Raw genomic sequence first — 18,657 nt, forward strand, 5'->3', positions numbered from 1 at the left:
ACTATATCGGGCATCGCTGATACGCCTCCCGCGGCTTGTACCCTACTCAAGGCTGGTACACACACACGAAGTCTTTCGGCACCTGTCGTGCGCCGCCTCGTTGGACGGCACCCACCTCACGTCGCCTGAACATACTAAAGGGTATTCGTTTTTCATGGTGCGCCCGCTTCACTTATCCACGAAAGGGCATCCTTTCGCTTAGGCGTTTTTGTAGAAGGGGGCAAGGGGTATGTTAATAAATAATAAAGACCAATTATAAATCATTGGTTATCACTTATATTAACAATCAGATTACATTGGCAACCATTAGATATCGAAACTCTTGACCCATTTTGGATTAATACATATACGCACTGTAAATAATACATATATTCTGGGGTTGATTATTATTCTAAATCATTTAGAAAGATTTTAGTCATACACACTCTAGGGTGATAAATGCAACAATGCATTTGATTTTGGGAGTTTCTACGGAACCTGCAAGCAGTAAGTGTGCTACCTATAAATTTGTTTACTCAAATTATATGTTCACATCATCAAAGATACAAACCTTTCGTTGAACGTCATGCGTATCGATGAGGCTTTCACGCGTATCGGCGGATCGCCACTACCGGCGGAAGCCTTTACGCAACCCGCCACTACCGGCGGAAGCCTTTACGCAACCCGTCACTACCGGCGGAAGCCTTTACGCAACCCGCCACTACCGGCGGAAGCCTTTACGCAACCCGCCACTACCGGCGGAAGCCTTTACGCAACCCGCCACTACCGGCGGAAGCCTTTACGCAACCCGCCACTACCGGCGGAAGCCTTTACGCAACCTGCTACTGTCGGCGGAAGCTTTTATTCAACCCGCCACCAACGGCGGAAGCTTTTATTCACCCCGGAACGTTTCCAACTGATGTTTCTATCCACCCGCGCCGCTTCCGAACGATTACTTAATCACTCCGCCACCTATGGCGGAGGCTTTGGTTTACCACATTACTCCCGGCACATTTTTATCCACCCCGCCACCTCTGGCGGATAATCTCGGTCCACATGTGACACCTTAGCAAATGCTTTTATCCAACCCGCAACTAAGGTGGTCGCTTTTCTCTACTTAGACAGTTTCGGTGGATAAAACTCAATCTTGTTTTTCTCTACTCAATCTCCACATCTGCATTCATCATACAGATCTCCTTTACTGGCTAAACGCACATACGTGCTCTAGGTCTACAAGTATACAGACCTGACATTTTTGTTCTTGAGAGATCCAAATATGAAGATTTGTTTCACAACTATCATTCCTGCCTTAAAGCTCTCAGCATTATATTTTGACTTTTGATGGTTGATGTCATGCCACAAAACACATTAAGTTCTAGAAAGCTGTATGCATGTTTCCCATGCAGACATATTAAACTAATAAATCTTTGAAATACACGATACCCTTTTGATTATTATAATAAGAGGAAAGGGGGTAGATTTTTAAATCTTAAGGCGAACTGCTTACACGTGCATGCCTGTGCAAACTATCTCGTTCCGCCATCTACAGCGGACCACCAACTTCTCCCGCCATCTGCGGCATGACCGCCTTCGCTCCACGTGTGCGTGCCACCCGCCTTCGGGTCACTTGCATGCATGAGCACCAGTTGTAGACGGCCCTGTTGCATTTTTCACAGGCAGGTGTACCTTTTCACCGCCAAACACAACACACCTTGGCCGCCTCCGGGGACCACTTATATACCCCGCCACTTTAGGTGGGCAACCATCACGCTCCGCCCATCTCCAGGGTGATAGTATCGGCTAGACCGTCTCCGGTGGATAACCAGGTAATCCCGCCCACGCCGGCGGACGACCATCTCGGCGGATAACCAACGGCTCCTTCAAACAAGTTCGGATTGCTACTCAGGCAGATCATCGTCTCAACAGGCCACTGTCAGGCATAAGCGTGACTACAACTTACGTTGCCAACTGCCACGGGAACAATACACATTCACCCGACAACTGCTGTTGCGCATGGTCAGATTATGTTTTGCATGCTTATGACACCAGATAACTCTTGCGCCCAAATGTTTACTTGAAAGTACTCTTTGTTCGTTTACTTTAGTATAGAGTGGCGGACAGGATCCGCTTCCCGCCGGACAAGCTCTGTCACCCGCATTTACACTGGTCCGCCATGTTTGGCAAACCATTAACCTTTTAAATAACCCACTTGGGCTATCATCTTGCCAGGCCGGTGTTGCACCTTTGCTACATGAAATTAATCGCAGCCGGTGGCCATTCCCCCTCCGGTACTGCCTCGTGGGTGGCTAGTATTCCACAATCTGAAATACTTGCTTTTTGTAAATTATTACGTCAATGCTCATACCCTTATTCATGATACCCAGTGCCCTCAACCAACATTTTGACAACAACGGTTGAATTTTTAGACAGGGCACAGACAGAATACCTCTACGCACTTACATATGAAAAGCTCAGGCCAAAGCCGAGTAACCTTAACCATGTTCCATAAATACACATTTGCAACATGGCATGTAGCGTTCGATGAGCCTTACCTACGTGGCACATCCAATCTGTGCTTACGATCCCAGACAATATCTTCATTTAAGACAAGGTTTGGTAAAACCTTTATGTTCATTATTTGCTGGGCAGGGCTAACATATCTTTGAGGATCATATTTATCATTCAACATATATTTGGCAACAAGTGTTGAATCACAGACAAACTGAAGCAACACGCTGGCTATGACACACAAGCATATTGAATTGGAAGACTTACACGACATCATTAAAGCAAGTAGTAGTCTCCGGGGATTATGGCAAACGCGACGAGTGACCAAGGACACACCTCAAAGTCTAGCTTTTTCGTATTCAACCCCTGGATCTATAGTTTTCGGATAGATATCATTCGAATCCAGCATGTCATAAGTATGGCACAACCATCCTAAAAACATACGCTATATCTGTAGCAAAGGATCTGTGAACTTTGTGGCGCATTTTTTTCCTTTTCGAAATTACTTCTCTATATATGAGGGAAATTCGAGATCTGAAGCCGCCGCTTTGCTGCTGCATTACTGAGCTAATTATTTAAATCGAGGCCATAATATAGAATAGTCTTCTATTTCAAAAATAGATATTCTTAATGTTCCACCGAGAGGCTTTGCGATACATTCAATGGGCAAAACGCGATGACCGATTTTCATGCACACCTGATAACCCCTCTTCAACAACGAGATTTCGGTTGGACAACTTCTTGTTAGACCCTCTTACTTGTAAGGTTTGGCTATAGATCGAGTCACCGGTCGGCTACGTGCCGCACCACTATTTGCCTACCAGATGCAACATGAATTGTGACACCGGTTTTCACGCCATTGGCTTTCCTCTTCTATTCCTTGTCATATGTTCGAGGGAGGCGTTTGATTACATACAAGCCTTTACAATGTTGGCAACTGGACAACAATTTAGACACAGTTCTCGGTACTATATATGCTGGGGGACTTCCACGGTGTGTCATCGCTACAATTGAATAATGATCTGGACATTCCGGGTTTTGCACCACACAATTCTTGAGTAAGGACACAATCTTGGTACAACTCTTACATTCGTTGCATTACTTGCTTAATGATTAATTCTAGTTGGGTTGTGTGCCGTCAAACAACTTTATAGTACACTAAATAATTTGACAATCATTTCATTGATTAAGTGACTACTGACAAGTAAATGAAAGAATTCACGGCAATCTCACATAAAATGGTCTACAACTTAATATATATGTCATATTTGGCGATATATGATATATCTTCATACGTACTTGCATTATTTTTTTTTGAGCACTTAAGTTCAATACTACTAACACAATTTAGCAGCAATGAACTGGGGGACTAGCAGGGTATACTGCCACTACGCCTTAAAATTGATCATCTTCTCTCAGGTTGCCCATTAAGGTGATATCCACTATATATTACCCTGCATCCGTTCTTATATAATGTGAATATTTTGATGCGCCAGACAATACTTACACTTCTCACATCATTTGGCCTACGCTTATACCACTGGATATGACATATGCAATTTGGTAGTCAAGACAAATGCACAACAAAACCAAGATACTTGATTATCTAAATAGGTATTCCACACGCTATGCGATAGGAAAAATACTTATTCGGATATGTATTCTCCACACCAGTCTGCGACATGGATAAAAGAAAACCCTCACGCCACAGTCGGCGAGGTAAACAGACATGCCACCTACTATAAGCATTCCACACGCCAGTGTGCGTCCAAGAAAAGAACGTAGTAGCTTACATAAAGTGCTCATTCACGCCTAATGTGTATAAAGCATTTTATTATCTCAACGAGTGTTCACTCACGCCAAGCGCGTAGAAAGCACTTTGTTGTTCAAGTGTTCATTAACGCCGCGCGGGTTATAAAGCACTTTCTGATATCTACAAATGTTCATATAAACATTTGTAAACACAACATACCACCGCATTTGAACTGCATATCACGGTAAAAGACAACTCTGACACGAAATATTTTTTCACAATAACAAAGTCAAATGATCAAATTATACAGCGCTAAGAGTGGGCATCTTGGTAATAGATGTATTCAACCACTACTACTCCAGTGGGTATCTTGGTAATAGATGCACAACCACTGATGAAAAACCAAGTACTTGTCCCACAATTATACAAACATTGTGGGGAACATAAATAACGCTCTAAGCACCCTTCCGAGGTCACTGAGCATAGCAAGCACTTCTGCAGGGGTGCATTATATATCATTCTTTCCGACGGCAACGATAACTGCTATAACCGGATCATCAATAACGACTGGTACAACCACCAGCGGTTTCACATTCGCCTAAGGTGGCATAACATCCGCATATGCATCTATGACCACCAATGGCTGCACATTACGACAACGGAGACCCCGATGACACGGACGCGTGGTAGGGACCGTCGTCACATCAACATCAACTCTTTCAATGAGTTGAACGCCGTTAGCGCACCATGTGTTAACCAACAAAAGTCACACCACAAGGTGGATATTCTACAGTAGCCCAGGCGACTGCGTGCGCACCTCTACGGCAGGGCCACATCCGCAAAAGTCATCTAAGGGCGAGACACTGAACTACCAAAACTTAGCCTGCTCCAAGGCTCACACGCGGGACCCAACCGCATATGCGCAACCTTAACAAGCTCGTGGCAATGCGCCAGTACAAATGGCAATTGTCTATAACCAATCAGCGTACGTCAGGTTTACCCAACCAATTTCCACGATGAACAATCGTATACTATTCATTGCTCCATTATCTCTACTCACAGCTAACGACAACCACAACAAATGTGGCCAACAACTTTCTTGCACCCGGACGACATGTAAGCCTAAAATTAAGTGATCTTCACTCCCGAACTCCTAATAAGTCTAAGTGCTCCTCCCACGCTTGCACGTGGGAGCAACACTAGACTGGGGGACATGACGAGGTATGGTACTGGACCCGACCCTAACGGTCGAACTTTTCTGCTATTTATCACTTTTATATTAATTATATATTATTATTATTGTGTAGTAACCCGCGAAGCCAAGCGCATTGTAGTTTATACTACACTAGGCTGTGGGCTCGTAGAGACAACCCCTAACTGGGCCTGGCCCATTGAGGTTAGGGTTTTCCCATATCTCCTATATAAGGAGGTCTCCACCTCCTCATTAGGGCATGAGATATAGGGCAACACACTTTTGTAGCTGGAAATAGGGGATTCTTTCTCTACCGGCCGTCTCTACATTGCCCACTCTTCTCTTTTCTTATTTGCAGGTCTAGGATTCGGGCGAAAAAGACGAGGTGTGACCATATCCGTATACATCCCATAGAAAGTACTGACATTTGATCTTTTTAAATTTTACTTTGTTTAAAGTTATTTATTTAAACGTTCAACTTGTTGCTCGACTACCTGTCATTGCTTTGTAATTGCCTTTTTCTGTGTGGAATGATATTGTAGTGTTTATTTTTAATTTATGTAATGTTTTTAAAGTAAAACTAACTTCTAGTATTTAAGAAAACAAAAATGACGTGGAATGGCAGTGGAATATGAAACCACATCCCTTGGAGGGGAAAAGTGAAATATGATAATTTAAGAGTGAAAGTGACGATAGTGAAAGTGATCAACCACACTCTATAGTCTTAGGGTGTGCGGAGTGGGTTTGGTGAGTGGAGCAGAGAGGAGTTTGCCGCGTGGAGAACCATTGCCACCCCTTCGGTGACATCTCTTCGGTGAATCGTGAGGGACTTGATCGGTGAGCATTCACTGAGTGTTTTGAAGAGGAGAGAGGTAAGAGGGTGAAGGAATTAATGGTGGGTCTCAACCCCTTTCAACCAATCATAAATTTATTTTCTTTTTTTTTAAATTATTGGTTAGAAAATAATTTAAACACTCACCGTTTAATAACCACTCCCTCTACCCTTAGGGCTCAACCGATTTGATTTTCTAGTACAGTCTGATTTTTATCAAGTTGGTCTTTAAGTAGTAAACGTAACGTGAAAACTATATTCAACAAAACCGATAGCATATTAAACTTGTGAAAATATCAATGATAAGTATCTTGAAGGTGATGAAGGCACATGATCACATAAAGGCACATGATCACATGAATTTCTATCAATTAAAAATCTCTTGGGTATATTTTATCTTAGCATATTTGCCAAATCGAACAAGTGCACATGTACGTGTCTCGATCTAACCCAAGATTGATTCATATTAAATAATCAACTAGTAGCGGTATACTTAGGCTACGAATCGAAAATTAATTTTTATAACCTATTATTAATATAAAATATTATAACTGTATTTATTTTGTCATCATGTTCATAGTAATAAGTTTTATAATTAAAATAAATTTAGTGCATATAAAGTAGGATAGTGTATGAGTTGTTACATTAGAACATGTGTAGTGAATGAACAAAATAATGCCCTCATATTTGAGCGTTTTGCGTTATATGGCAGTCCAGTCAGTAATGAGACATTATTGGGACGTTTTCTAAAATAAGTGTAGTAGGGATCTGGGTATTGTGAAACATTATGTTAAAAGATGTGTTAAACAATAACATTAAAAAAACATCCAAAAAATGTTATTAAGGCAAACAAAAACCATCCAACCTGTCATTGGCCAAAGAGATTGAGCAAGGCGTGGAAAAAGAACGCCGGATGCATTTTTTTGAAAAAAAAAAACGCTTAGGGGCGGGTGTGGGTTATGTGAGGCCCCTTTTTCTAAGAAAAAAATGTACAAAAATCACACTACGGATGGTCTTATAGTTATGATAGTAGGAGCCTTCGTAACTTAAGCATGCACCTTTCAATGTTTTACTTTTGAAACGCATCAATTTTTTATTTTTAATTTAAATCAAATTTTGTTAACTCTTTATAAAATCATATTCACACACATATATACATGTAGATATTTAAAATCATCTATAATTTAAGATACTATAAACGTTTTAGTTTATCATTAATAAACAAAATCTGAATCCTGTTATGTTAATTGTTGTTTTATATAAGTAAAAAACCTCATAAATAACTTCTTTTATAATTATAGCACCACCCCTCATTTAATCTCGAAATGCATGAATAATAATTTAAGATATGCAAATGTGAACATATATATGGTTCAATCTTTGGTATATCATTTTATAGACAATACGTGTGCGTTAAATTAATTATTTATATATTAAGTTTCGTTTAATTATCATGAAAAATACCATAAAATAAAAGCAAGAACATAAAAAAAACTACAAGAAATTAAGTACTAAAATTTTCATCTTTATTTGAACTTTAAAGTTTAAACCTATCTATAGTGGAACTCACTCATCAAGGGTGAGGGATGAAATAGTAATTATTGGCATTGGGCATTTGTAACATAACATCTTGATGATTCACAAATGGTTGTTGATGGTGCATTGTTTTTTGCATTTTCTGCCTTCGTAACTCAAGCACCTTTCGATGTGAATTGGAGTGTTTGGCAAGAACAAATGTGGGGCTTGCAGCTGGTCTATACTCAGGCACGAGCCGGCCCGACTTGTATCGCACCCCACAAGCATTACACAGCGTTCGTGGGCCCATGGGTCCAGTTCGCCATTGAGGTGTCTTGTTAGTGGCGCAATGAAGACACTTTCGCCCTTCTTCATTCTTTGACTGAATGTTTATTTTCTTCGGTTCAGTTGAATTATTCGAGGCTATATCCGGTCTAGAATTTGTTGATCCCATAACCGGAAGCCGAGACGCCCAATTGTGAGATGTGACACGCGAACGTTTGGTCCGGGCCTTACCCGGGATGGTCATGTCATAGTTGAATAACGAGTTGTTGGTTCGGTTGATAGACGACCGAGATTTACACGGGTACATTTCGGGTTGTTCGGGTCGGGCTTCGACTCCGGATAGTAACTGATGCTTTTGCACATCCTCATTGGAGTAAGATTCTTCAACAAAATTCGATAACCACTCGAATTCAGCCAAATCATCGTACTATCAAACAAATATTGCAAATTAATTACTTAATTCAAATTAATTAATCATTTATAACAAAACAAATATTGCAAATTAATTACTTAATTCAAATTAATTAATCATATATAACAAAATAAATGATAAACATATCCAAAAGACGAAATTAATTAAATTATTAACTTTTTTTTTGTGAATTTACAACTTTAAAATTAACAGAAAATAAAAGAAGATCCGTTATCATAATCATTACCAAACAAATGAGTATAACCTAAATACCATTTTGTAAGTAAACCGTCGGTGGAGTGGATTACTAACGAAGAATCTGTCGGTGATAACGATACTCATTTATTTAGTAGTGATAGTATATATGTATGATGTATCAAATATTTGGTGCAAGTTTTGTGTTACAAAATTCTGAATTAAATCTTATGATGACACACACATACATCACATATAAATACATACATACATATATCATACCGTATCATATGGGTTAGGTTCAAGAGTGAATACTAGTATATTTGTGAACTGAGCCGACTAATCCTTGCCATAAACGTTTGTAAATCAATGGTCAGGATTTGTTCACTCAGTTCGCAAATATACTATTGTTCACTCTACAACCTCACCCTCATGATATCATATATGATATATATACATATACATATATATAACAAGTAACAGCAATAACTAATGAATTACCGGAGTGCATAGGTTAGAGAACTGATTGTCAACAAAACTCCGGCAACCATCATCTCCGGCGAGGCTAGGTTCTCCGGTGCCACACTGTGAGGAAGAGTTGCAGCTGTCAACAGCGGCAGAGGAATCCTCCGTCGCTAAGTCGTCGGTGGGGATATCTAGAAGGTCATCAACGATGAAATGGTCGGTTTTTTCGGACGTAAATCGTTGATTATTAGCATGATAATATGGTGAAGATGCTTGAAAAAACTCCATAGGAAATTGTTGATAATTTTACGTAGAGAAAATGTGTGTGTGTATGTATGTTTGTGTGTGTGAAAATGAGAGAATTTATTATGGTTGGAATGGTATGGGGTAGGGATGGTGGGGGTGGTGATGTTGTTTGACCAGTTTTGGTCTAGAATATCGGTTAGGGTGGTAACTTAGGTTTGATATCTTCTTAAATAAATAAAACCGGTCGAGTTACTGAATTAGGGTTTAGGAGTAAACCGGTCAAACGAGAAAAGTCGGTTTGGTTTACCTGATTTGACGGTTAAGTCAAACTCTTTTGTTTTGTTTTTTAACGTAGGAAAATGAGATTTAATCCCTTGTGTTGGGGAATGCAAAATATGAACGTAGTGTGTATTGAAATTTGAAAGTATGAATATATGGATACAGGATAGTTTACAATCTAGAAGTGTGGAAAGTGTATTATAACACTATATATAACATTATATAACATCATGTAAACACTGTATAACACTATGTAACACCATCTAACACTATGTAACACTATATAACAAATATAACACTGTATTTTGTCTGATAGCATGTCTATGATAGATGTATAGTATTATATTTGTTATATAGTATTATATAGTGTTACATAGTATTATACGGTTTTATATGATGTTACATAGTGTTATACGGTGTTTGTATGGTATTATATAGTGTTATAATACACTTCTCACACTTCTGGATTAATGTACAGGATCCCTACCCTGAATATAGGAGTTCTTTAAAAGCTACATTAGGTAAAAAAGATAGTGTTGTAGTATGTTTTTGAAATGAGATTAGTTCATGATTTGTGTAACTAAAAAGTTGTATTATTTTGCTAATTATTAGGCTGGAGGGTGTGGTTGAAACCCTGTAGGGGCTTTATTAGACCGAGGGGTATGGGGCTCGTCCCTGTTCTGGCGCCCTCAAAGTGGGTCGTCCCACATCGGCCCCTTATGGCCCGTCGCGACTTCAACGGCCTCTCCCCGACGATGGAGACGAGCCGGATGATGGTGGGCCCCTTCAATCATGCCGTTACAAACGACTACTTTAAAAAAAAACAAATTCATTTAATTTAAAACCTATATAAATACTCACACCATTTAACCATTTTTACACAAAAATTCACTCACTTTCTCCAAACAACTCTCTTTACACACCATTTTTATACAAAAATTCACCCATATTCTCACATGATCTTCTCTAAAAAATACACCATGTCATCTTCCTCTTCATCGAAATTCACCCATCTTCTCTAAAAAATACACCATGTCATCTTCCTCTTCATCGGGTTCCACGGACACCATGGATGCCGTAAAATATTTTATAAACAATGTGGTAGAGGCGACACAACTAATTTTGGAAGAAGAAGAGGAGGAGGAGGTTTCGTCACAACCACGAAACAGGAATCCACACATCGACCGAGACCGAGAGAGTTAGTTATATTTTTATTCTTATATTTTTGTTTTTATGTTTTTAGTCTTATATTTTTATTTTTATGTTTTTAGGCTTATTTTTTTAATTATAAGTTGTATATATGTTTTTTTTATCTTGTAGGTGCTAACCAAAGATTATTCGCCGATTACTTTGCTGACGAGCCGTTGTACTCGGAGGCTATTTTTAGACGCCGTTTCAGAATGAGTCGTCGACTTTTCTTACGTATTGCCGACGATTTAGCTGCTTATCACCCGTTTTTTACCTTGCGACCCGATGCTAGAGGCAAAATGCGCTTCACCACCTTACAGAAATGCACTGCAGTGATTCGTCAACTAGCTTATGGGACGGCAGCCGATGCTTGGGACGAATACTTAAAGATGTCCGAAAGAACTGCTAGAGAATGTTTATACAAGTTTTGCAAATTTTTGGTGAGACTCTACAGCCAAAAATATTTGCGAAAACCGAATTACAATGACGTCCAAAATTTGTATCAACACCACCAAGAAAGGCACGGTTTTCCAGGCATGCTCGGGAGCATTGATTGCATGCATTGGCCATGGCGGAATTGTCCTACCGCTTGGCGAGGAATGTATACGCGAGGCGATCAGGGACATCCAACAATAATTCTAGAAGTTGTTGCGTCTCAAGACCTATGGATTTGGCATGCTTTCTTTAGGATTCCTGGTTCGAATAACGACATCAAAGTTCTATAAAATTTTGAGGTTTTTGACGATGTTATAAAAGGGATCGGTCCTTATACGAGGTTTACGGTTTCGGGAGTGGAGTACAGACGCGGGTATTATCTTGCCGATGGAATATACCCACAATACTCTACAACTGTTAAAACGGTTAGGCATCCTCCAGATGAAAAAAGAAAGAAATTTGTCAAGTTTCAAGAATCGGCTAGAAAAGATATTGAACGGTGTTTTGGGTTCTCCAACAAAGATGGCATATTATTCAAAACCCAGTACACGCTTTTACACCCAAAACGTTGCGATACTGTATGTATGCTTGTATTCTGCTGCATAATATGATCCTCGAAGACGAAGGACATGCAATTTGTGAGTATGACGAGAATGCAGTGGAGCAGAATAATGTTCCGGTTAGCGGAGAACAACAAGATTTAAACAGGTTCTCGTTACATAATGATTTCACACATGCCAATCTTCAATCGGACTTGATCGATCACATTTGGAGTCTCGGAGAAAACAACGCGTAGTTTTTTTATTTATTTATAACTTTAGGCTTTTTTTAATGTAACTTTAGGTTTTCTTTAATGTAATTTTAGGTTTTGTTTTAATGTTACTTTAGTTTTTTTTTTAATGTAGCTTTAGAATTTTTATTTAAATGTAACTTTAGGTTTTTATTTAAATGTAACTTTTTTATTTTTATTTACTTTGTTTTAATTAATATGGCAAAAAAATAATAATAATGAAAAAATGGGGAAGGACCATTCACCACACCCTTGGATATTCCCCAAGGGGATGGTCCTCCACCTATGCGGCGCCTATGTGGCGGATAGTCCCTTTGGGGACTATCCTCACCATACCCCATGGTCTTAGGCCATGTCAGTGCCACCTAGGATCCACCTATGAAATGGAGCCCCTTTTAATTTGCATAGTGTGGATGGAGCCCCCTATTAAACAAAATTTAAAAAAAAAAGATTTCATTGGTTTAAATCAAGTGGGCCCCTCCTATAGCGCCCCTTCCCCATCGTTACTATGATGGAGCCCCTCCTATAGCGCCCCCCTTTAAATCCGAGGGTGTGGAGGTATAGCGCATCGGGACGCTATAGATGATGAGTTGGCGGGGGTGGCGCCCCCACACCCTCCAGCCTTAGTATATATATTTAACGAGAGTTCGGTTCAGATTAGAACCATAACTAGTATTAAGCACCCCCGCGTTGCGGAGGGGGCGAACTCCAATGCCACACTACTATCAGCGACCACAACACTGAAGTTGTGGCTTATTAATGTGAAAAAATTAAACTGAAACGTAAAACATATAAAAGAATAACTAAGTCGATCTATGACCCGTGCGTTAGGATTAACTTGGCAAACGAGAAAAATTGACGATGTAAAAACGTTTACCCACAAACGCATGTTGCGTCGTGTTAACTCGCAAAATTTAGAATGGAACGGAAAACGAAAATTTTGCGAAAAATGAAAAGTATAGAGGACCAAAGTTGAAAATAAAAAAGTTGTGAGGTTAAATTGCAAAGATGAAAAGTTTACAGGTTAAAAGTAAAAAAATCAAATAATTTTGGGTTAATTGGTTAAAAGTAAAGATGAAAAGTTATGTGGTTAAAAATAAAAAAATCAAACAGCTTTGGGTTAAAAGTAAAGAATTAAATAGTTTTGGGTTAAAAGTAAAAAATTCAAAGTTTTTTTGAAAAACACCCAAAGCATAAGGTACAAAATCTTTATGCCTAAACATGTTAGAAAATTATAGTAACTAGAATAGAATAGAATTGAATTGAGACCCGCCGCAATGCGGCGGGAATTCTTTAGTTATAACTAAGTCGATCTAGGACCCACACGTTATGTTAAACTTGTCAAACGGGAAAAAATAGACAATGTAAAAACGTTCACCTACACACGCACGTTGCGTCGTGTTAACTCACAAAATTTAGAACGAAACGTAAAAACGTTAAACCAAAGATGCACGTTGCGATGTGTTAAGTCACAAAATTTAGAACCAAGCATAAAACGAAAAATTTGCGGAAAATGAAAACTATAAAGGACCAAAGTTGAAATTAAAAAAAATTGCGAGAATAGATTGTAAAAGATAAAAAGTTTTAGGTTAAAAGTAAAAAACAAATAATTTTGTGTTAAAAGTAATTTATGAAAAACTTTTTGGTAAAAAGTAAAAAAATCATTTTTTTTGGAAAACTTCCAAAGCCAAGGTCAGGACAACCGTATGCATAACCATTTTTTCTTTAGAAAACCCCCCAAAGCACACCCCGCGTTGCGACGGTGCGTAAAATGGTGTCAAATAGTACTAATGTCACAAATCCGTCATCGACCACCAACACTGACTCGACCTAGGATCTGCGTGTTGCGACGCACCTGTCAAACATGAGAAAATAGAGGTAAAAAACGTTGAACCACACATGCACGTTGCGCCGTGCTAACTTGCAAAATTTGTAACAAAACATAAAAAAGTTGAACCACACTCGTACGTTTCGTTGTATTAAGTCGAAAAATTTAGAACTATTCGTAAAACGGAAATTTGCCAAAGATGAAAGGTATAAGTGACTGTGAAGTTAAATTGCAAATAATGAAAAGTTTTGGTTTGAAGTTAAAAAAACAAATCATGTAAGGTTAAAATTGCAAAAACTAAAAACCTTTAGGTTAAAATTAAAAAATCAAGTTTAGTTTTGGGTTAAAGTTAAAAATACAAATTATATAGGGTTAAAATTATAAAAGCTAAAAACCTTTGGGTTAAAAGTAAAAAATCAAGTTTTTTTTTTTTTTAAAAAAAACTCTCAAAACACAAGGTACAAGTGGTTATACATAAAAAACTTGCTTATTTATATATGGGATAATATATATATTTTTTTGGGACTAATTTTGTTAATTATTACTGTATGTTTAAAGAGAGTTCGGTTCAACTAGGAAACTTTTAGTAATAAATTAAATAAATAATCAAATAGTGTTGATATAAAACTTTTTATTAGGTAAATATAATTTAGTAAGAGTTTAGGAGTATATAATATCTCAAATTTATGAAAAATAAGACATTTATGATTTTATTTATCGTACCTGGGTGGAGATACAATAGGAAGTTTATTTTGCTAGGAAGGCTAGGAAGTAATCTTGACCATCAATTTGATTAATCAATGGTTGAGATTAAATGGGTGAAATTGAACAAGAAAAAAGAGGCGCGTGAGTTAGTTTGAGGGTATTCTAGCCCATTCAAGTCAATAATTTCTCTCTCCTCTAAATCCCCATCGTTTTTTAAACGTTAATAACTTTTTCATACGACAATATTTTTTTTATAAAAATTACACCATAAAAACGAGCGTTTTTTATCTTTAAAACGAGCACACTATTGCTATACTTTTGAAAAAAAAATTTCGAAAACCCAGATGCGTAAAACGCAATGGATAAAACAACACACTATAACCCAGGTTATAAAACGCAATCAAGTTTCATATGGTCGTGATTATGTTTTAACATGGTCATGCCTATATTCTAACATGATCATGTTTATGTTTTAGCATGATCATGTTATCTGCACTCAAATTATGAAGAAAACGTACCTAAAACGCAATGGGTTTCACATGGTCATGTTTCTCTTTTAACATGGTCATGCCTTAGCTTTAACATGGTCATGTTTTTGTTTTAACATGGCCATGCCTTTGTTTTAACATGGTCATGCCTCTGTTCCAACATCCAAAATCAAGGTTCTAAAACGCAATAGGTTTTAACATGGTCATGTTTATATTTTAACATGGTCATGTTTATATTTTAACATGGTCATGTCTTTGTTCCAACATGATCATGCTTCCCTTTTAACATGATCATGTCTTTTGATGTTATTTTACACTCCAGTTCTAAAACGCAATGAAACCCAAAATCAATATTTTGCACTACATATTCTAAAAAGCAATGAAGTTTTAACATGGTCATGTTCATGTTTTAACATGGTCATGCTTTTGTTCCAACATGACCATGCTTCTATTTTGGCATGATCATGTTCTTTGCACCCCCAAATTGTAAAACGCAATGAAACCAAAATTCAATATTTTGCACAATGGAGTTTTAACATGACCATGTTTAAGTTTTAACATGGCTTCAGTTCCAACATGACCATGCTTCTATTTTAGCATGATCATATTCTTTGCTTGTAGGGGGAGGGGGGATATTCCACAGTCCTCCCAACCGCCGAGGTGATCCCACCTCGCAGACCGCCACCCAGCAAGCCTGAGTCTGGGGGTAAATCCGCTACCGTAGGGGCATTGGGAATGAGCAAGACTCGAACCCGCCACCTCCGGGTTAGAATGCGGGCTGGTGGCCATTGGGCTGACACCCAATGGTTGTATTCTTTGCTTGTAAAACGCAATGAAACCAAAAATCAATATTTTGCACTCTGGTTCTAAAAAGCAATGAAGTTTTAACATAGCCATGTTTATGTTTTAACATGGTCATGCTTTTCTTCCAACATGACCATGCTTCTGTTTTGGCATGATCATTGTTGGGATTGAACCCTATCAGAGGAACAGATAATTAAAGCCAAAACTGGATCAGAACAGTGGATTATGAATAAGCAGATGCTGATACACAAATCTCTCCCCTTGAAAGTGATTACAACTACTGATGACCTCCTATCTGCTGATCTTACCAAACTGCTGACTCATAACTGCTGCTCAACTAAAGATCTGATGGAAGACTAAAGTCCTGCTGATTCAATCTACTGCCTTGAGTCAAGCACTGCTGATCCGGACAAGTGCTGCTGGGTTCACAGCAGTAGAAGATTGCAGCAGCTGTTCTAAAGTCTGTTTTGTAATAGAATGTATTAGCAGTAGTTAACACAAGCAGTGTCTGTATAGATCAGAGATTAGAGTTTGTTAGGAGGTTAGATGTCACTTTCATGGTGACGTCAGCAAAGATGCTCAGTAGTTTGCAAGTGCCTATAAATTGTTCAGTACTTTGTACTGTTCTATTAGCTCTTTACATCATTCGTCTTCTTTGCACGAACAAACTACTGAACTCGGGCTGAGGGGGAGTTTGCATTCATACATTTATCTTTGTAATCGTTGATGAAATTAAATTCAATCGTTCGGTTCATTGTGTAAAAGATGTTTGATTAAAGTATTACTCTCAGTTGATTGTATGCAAAGTTTGTTTTCATTTTAATTCCGCTGCACAACTCATCCATTTTCATCTTAACTTCAAACACAAAATACAATCAAAAGGAAACTCAGATCCAACAATTGGTATCAGAGCTTGGACAGTCAAATTTGATTTAACAATCATTTTGACGTAAATAGTTCAACTCAAAACAGTTGATACTGATCGTTTGTTCGTCGTTGAAAAACAGAGTAAGGATTAATCACCATTAAAGTTGATTTCTCAGTACCTGTAAAACAACAAGAATGACGTCACAATCTCAGGACGATAAAAACAACATGTAACACTCTAGTTACTATTTAACGGTTTTTATATATAAATACCAACAATTAGATGTGTAATTAAGTTTACACATACTATAAAAATACGAGTTTATTAAAACTTTTACAAATCATAAGTTATTCAACATAAGTGATCGAATTTGTCGTTTAAAAATTTGCGACGAGGAAATGTGCGGAAGCATGTATTTTTATCGTGTTCGGTCCTTCGATGAGCTTGATCGTCTTCCGGCATCCAAAAAGAACCTACATTTCATAAACATGAAATGCTTTAGTCATACGGGGATTGTAATAAGTCTAAACAAATCCGGTAATGACAATGGAAGGAAAAAGAATCCCAACGTTAAACTCTTGATCTCAAAACATGGATTTCCAACTGGTGTAACACCTCGAAAATTTACGTCCAATAATGCATTGACACGTGTCATAGGGTTCCGATATGTGAAAACAAACTTTAGAGGGACTAAAGTTGACAAACGGTGAAAACTATGGAACGTAAGGGTCCAAAGTGTCAACAATGGATAAATAGACTCCATAATAACCCTACATAATGTTTATAACCCTAAACGGATGGATCATGGATCATACGAAGCGGAAAATGCACGAAAGTGAGGAATTACAAACTATAGGGGCCAAAAGTGTCAACATGTTGAATTTATACCTCTGAGTGATCTTTTGGCAGACCCGAAGCTTTGTAATGCTAAAATATACTCACTAGAATATGTGGTAAAAGTTTCATGAAGTTTCGTTATCGTATGAGAAAGTTATGGCCAAAACCGTACTTGAGGGGTTAAAAGCGTCAACGTCAAATTTCATGGCTTTTCGGGTGAGCGCAAAGTTAACCAAGGACATTACCATGTTGGTAAAAGTCCCAAGGTTCTTAAAAACCAGATTTGAAGGTTTACGAGTCAAGATAAATAGCCGAAACCTCGCGTGCGAAGACAGGGACCAAAGCTGCAACATTTGAAAAAGTTTGGAACCTGCAGAACCCCAGGCGGCCCGCCTGGGCTACCTTAAGCGGGCCGCGTTCCCCTGCCAGCATCAGAAAATCGCGAAAATTGTTTTTGGGTCTGTTTTGTGAGTGCATAACAGCTTGCAACACCTCCCTTTTTCACCAATCAAAGGCCTTGCATGTTGGGACACCTGTTGCACTCTTGTAACACCTGAATTCCCATTTATATCAGATCAAAGCTTCTTTTTTTGAGGCACTTGTATTGTAAACAAGAACATCACAACTATCAAAACTTCACAAGGCATTCCAGGAGCTTTCTGGTCGTCAAGGCAGCCTCATAGTGCTTTCTAGGCTTCATTAGGACCTTTGTAAGCATTCATATCATTCTATAATTCGTTCTAGCTTTGATTATTAGCCAAAAGTCAATCCGTTGTTCATATAGTTTGACTTTTCGATTAAACGAATTTGGCTCTGTCATTTCTCAAATTGAAACCACTTATATGTTGGTATTTATGTGGGAAACAAACCCTCAAAAGGGTATTCTTTGATTCCCACTCTAAGCATGCTATTTGTCGAGTCAAAGTTGTTCTTAAAAAGTCAACAGGAAGCGTTTTTGAGAAATATAGCATAAATGGTAATGTAGATGACATGCAATCAGTTTGATCATCAAAAATAACTTTATAATGAATATAAGAATATGTTTTATCATGA

General features: G+C 38.3%; 2 protein-coding genes across 2 annotated transcripts; one reads left to right on the forward strand and one right to left on the reverse strand.

The window, feature by feature from the left end:
• Positions 1–7,673: 7,673 nt before the first annotated feature.
• LOC110898475 (GATA transcription factor 12) lies at positions 7,674–9,532 on the reverse strand. The gene is made up of 2 exons (XM_022145259.2): positions 9,173–9,532; positions 7,674–8,491 (listed from the first exon to the last, which is right to left on the reverse strand). The coding sequence occupies exons 1-2, from the start codon at positions 9,422–9,424 to the stop codon at positions 7,838–7,840; spliced, it is 906 nt and encodes a 301-aa protein (XP_022000951.1). The 5' UTR covers positions 9,425–9,532; the 3' UTR covers positions 7,674–7,837.
• Positions 9,533–10,693: 1,161 nt separating this feature from the next.
• Positions 10,694–12,161, forward strand: LOC110901199. Its single transcript, XM_022148042.1, has 4 exons — positions 10,694–10,859; positions 10,982–11,263; positions 11,606–11,862; positions 12,150–12,161. The coding sequence occupies exons 1-4, from the start codon at positions 10,694–10,696 to the stop codon at positions 12,159–12,161; spliced, it is 717 nt and encodes a 238-aa protein (XP_022003734.1).
• Positions 12,162–18,657: the final 6,496 nt, after the last annotated feature.

The sequence above is a fragment of the Helianthus annuus genome, chromosome 13 (assembly GCF_002127325.2).
Source record: "Helianthus annuus cultivar XRQ/B chromosome 13, HanXRQr2.0-SUNRISE, whole genome shotgun sequence".
Classification (NCBI taxonomy): domain Eukaryota; kingdom Viridiplantae; phylum Streptophyta; class Magnoliopsida; order Asterales; family Asteraceae; genus Helianthus; species Helianthus annuus.

What these genes read in the sequence shown, in the direction of transcription:
- LOC110898475 (XM_022145259.2), bottom strand. Translation starts at nt 9,424, where the DNA reads ATGGAGTTTTTTCAAGCATCTTCACCATATTATCATGCTAATAATCAA. An exon ending in TCTCTAACCTATGCACTCCG is followed by an intron (nt 8,492 to 9,172) that starts GTAATTCATTAG and finishes TTTGTTTGATAG; the next exon opens with TACGATGATTTGGCTGAATT.
- LOC110901199 (XM_022148042.1), top strand. Translation starts at nt 10,694, where the DNA reads ATGTCATCTTCCTCTTCATCGGGTTCCACGGACACCATGGATGCCGTA. An exon ending in CATCGACCGAGACCGAGAGA is followed by an intron (nt 10,860 to 10,981) that starts GTTAGTTATATT and finishes TTTATCTTGTAG; the next exon opens with GTGCTAACCAAAGATTATTC. An exon ending in CGAAAGAACTGCTAGAGAAT is followed by an intron (nt 11,264 to 11,605) that starts GTTTATACAAGT and finishes ATGTTATAAAAG; the next exon opens with GGATCGGTCCTTATACGAGG.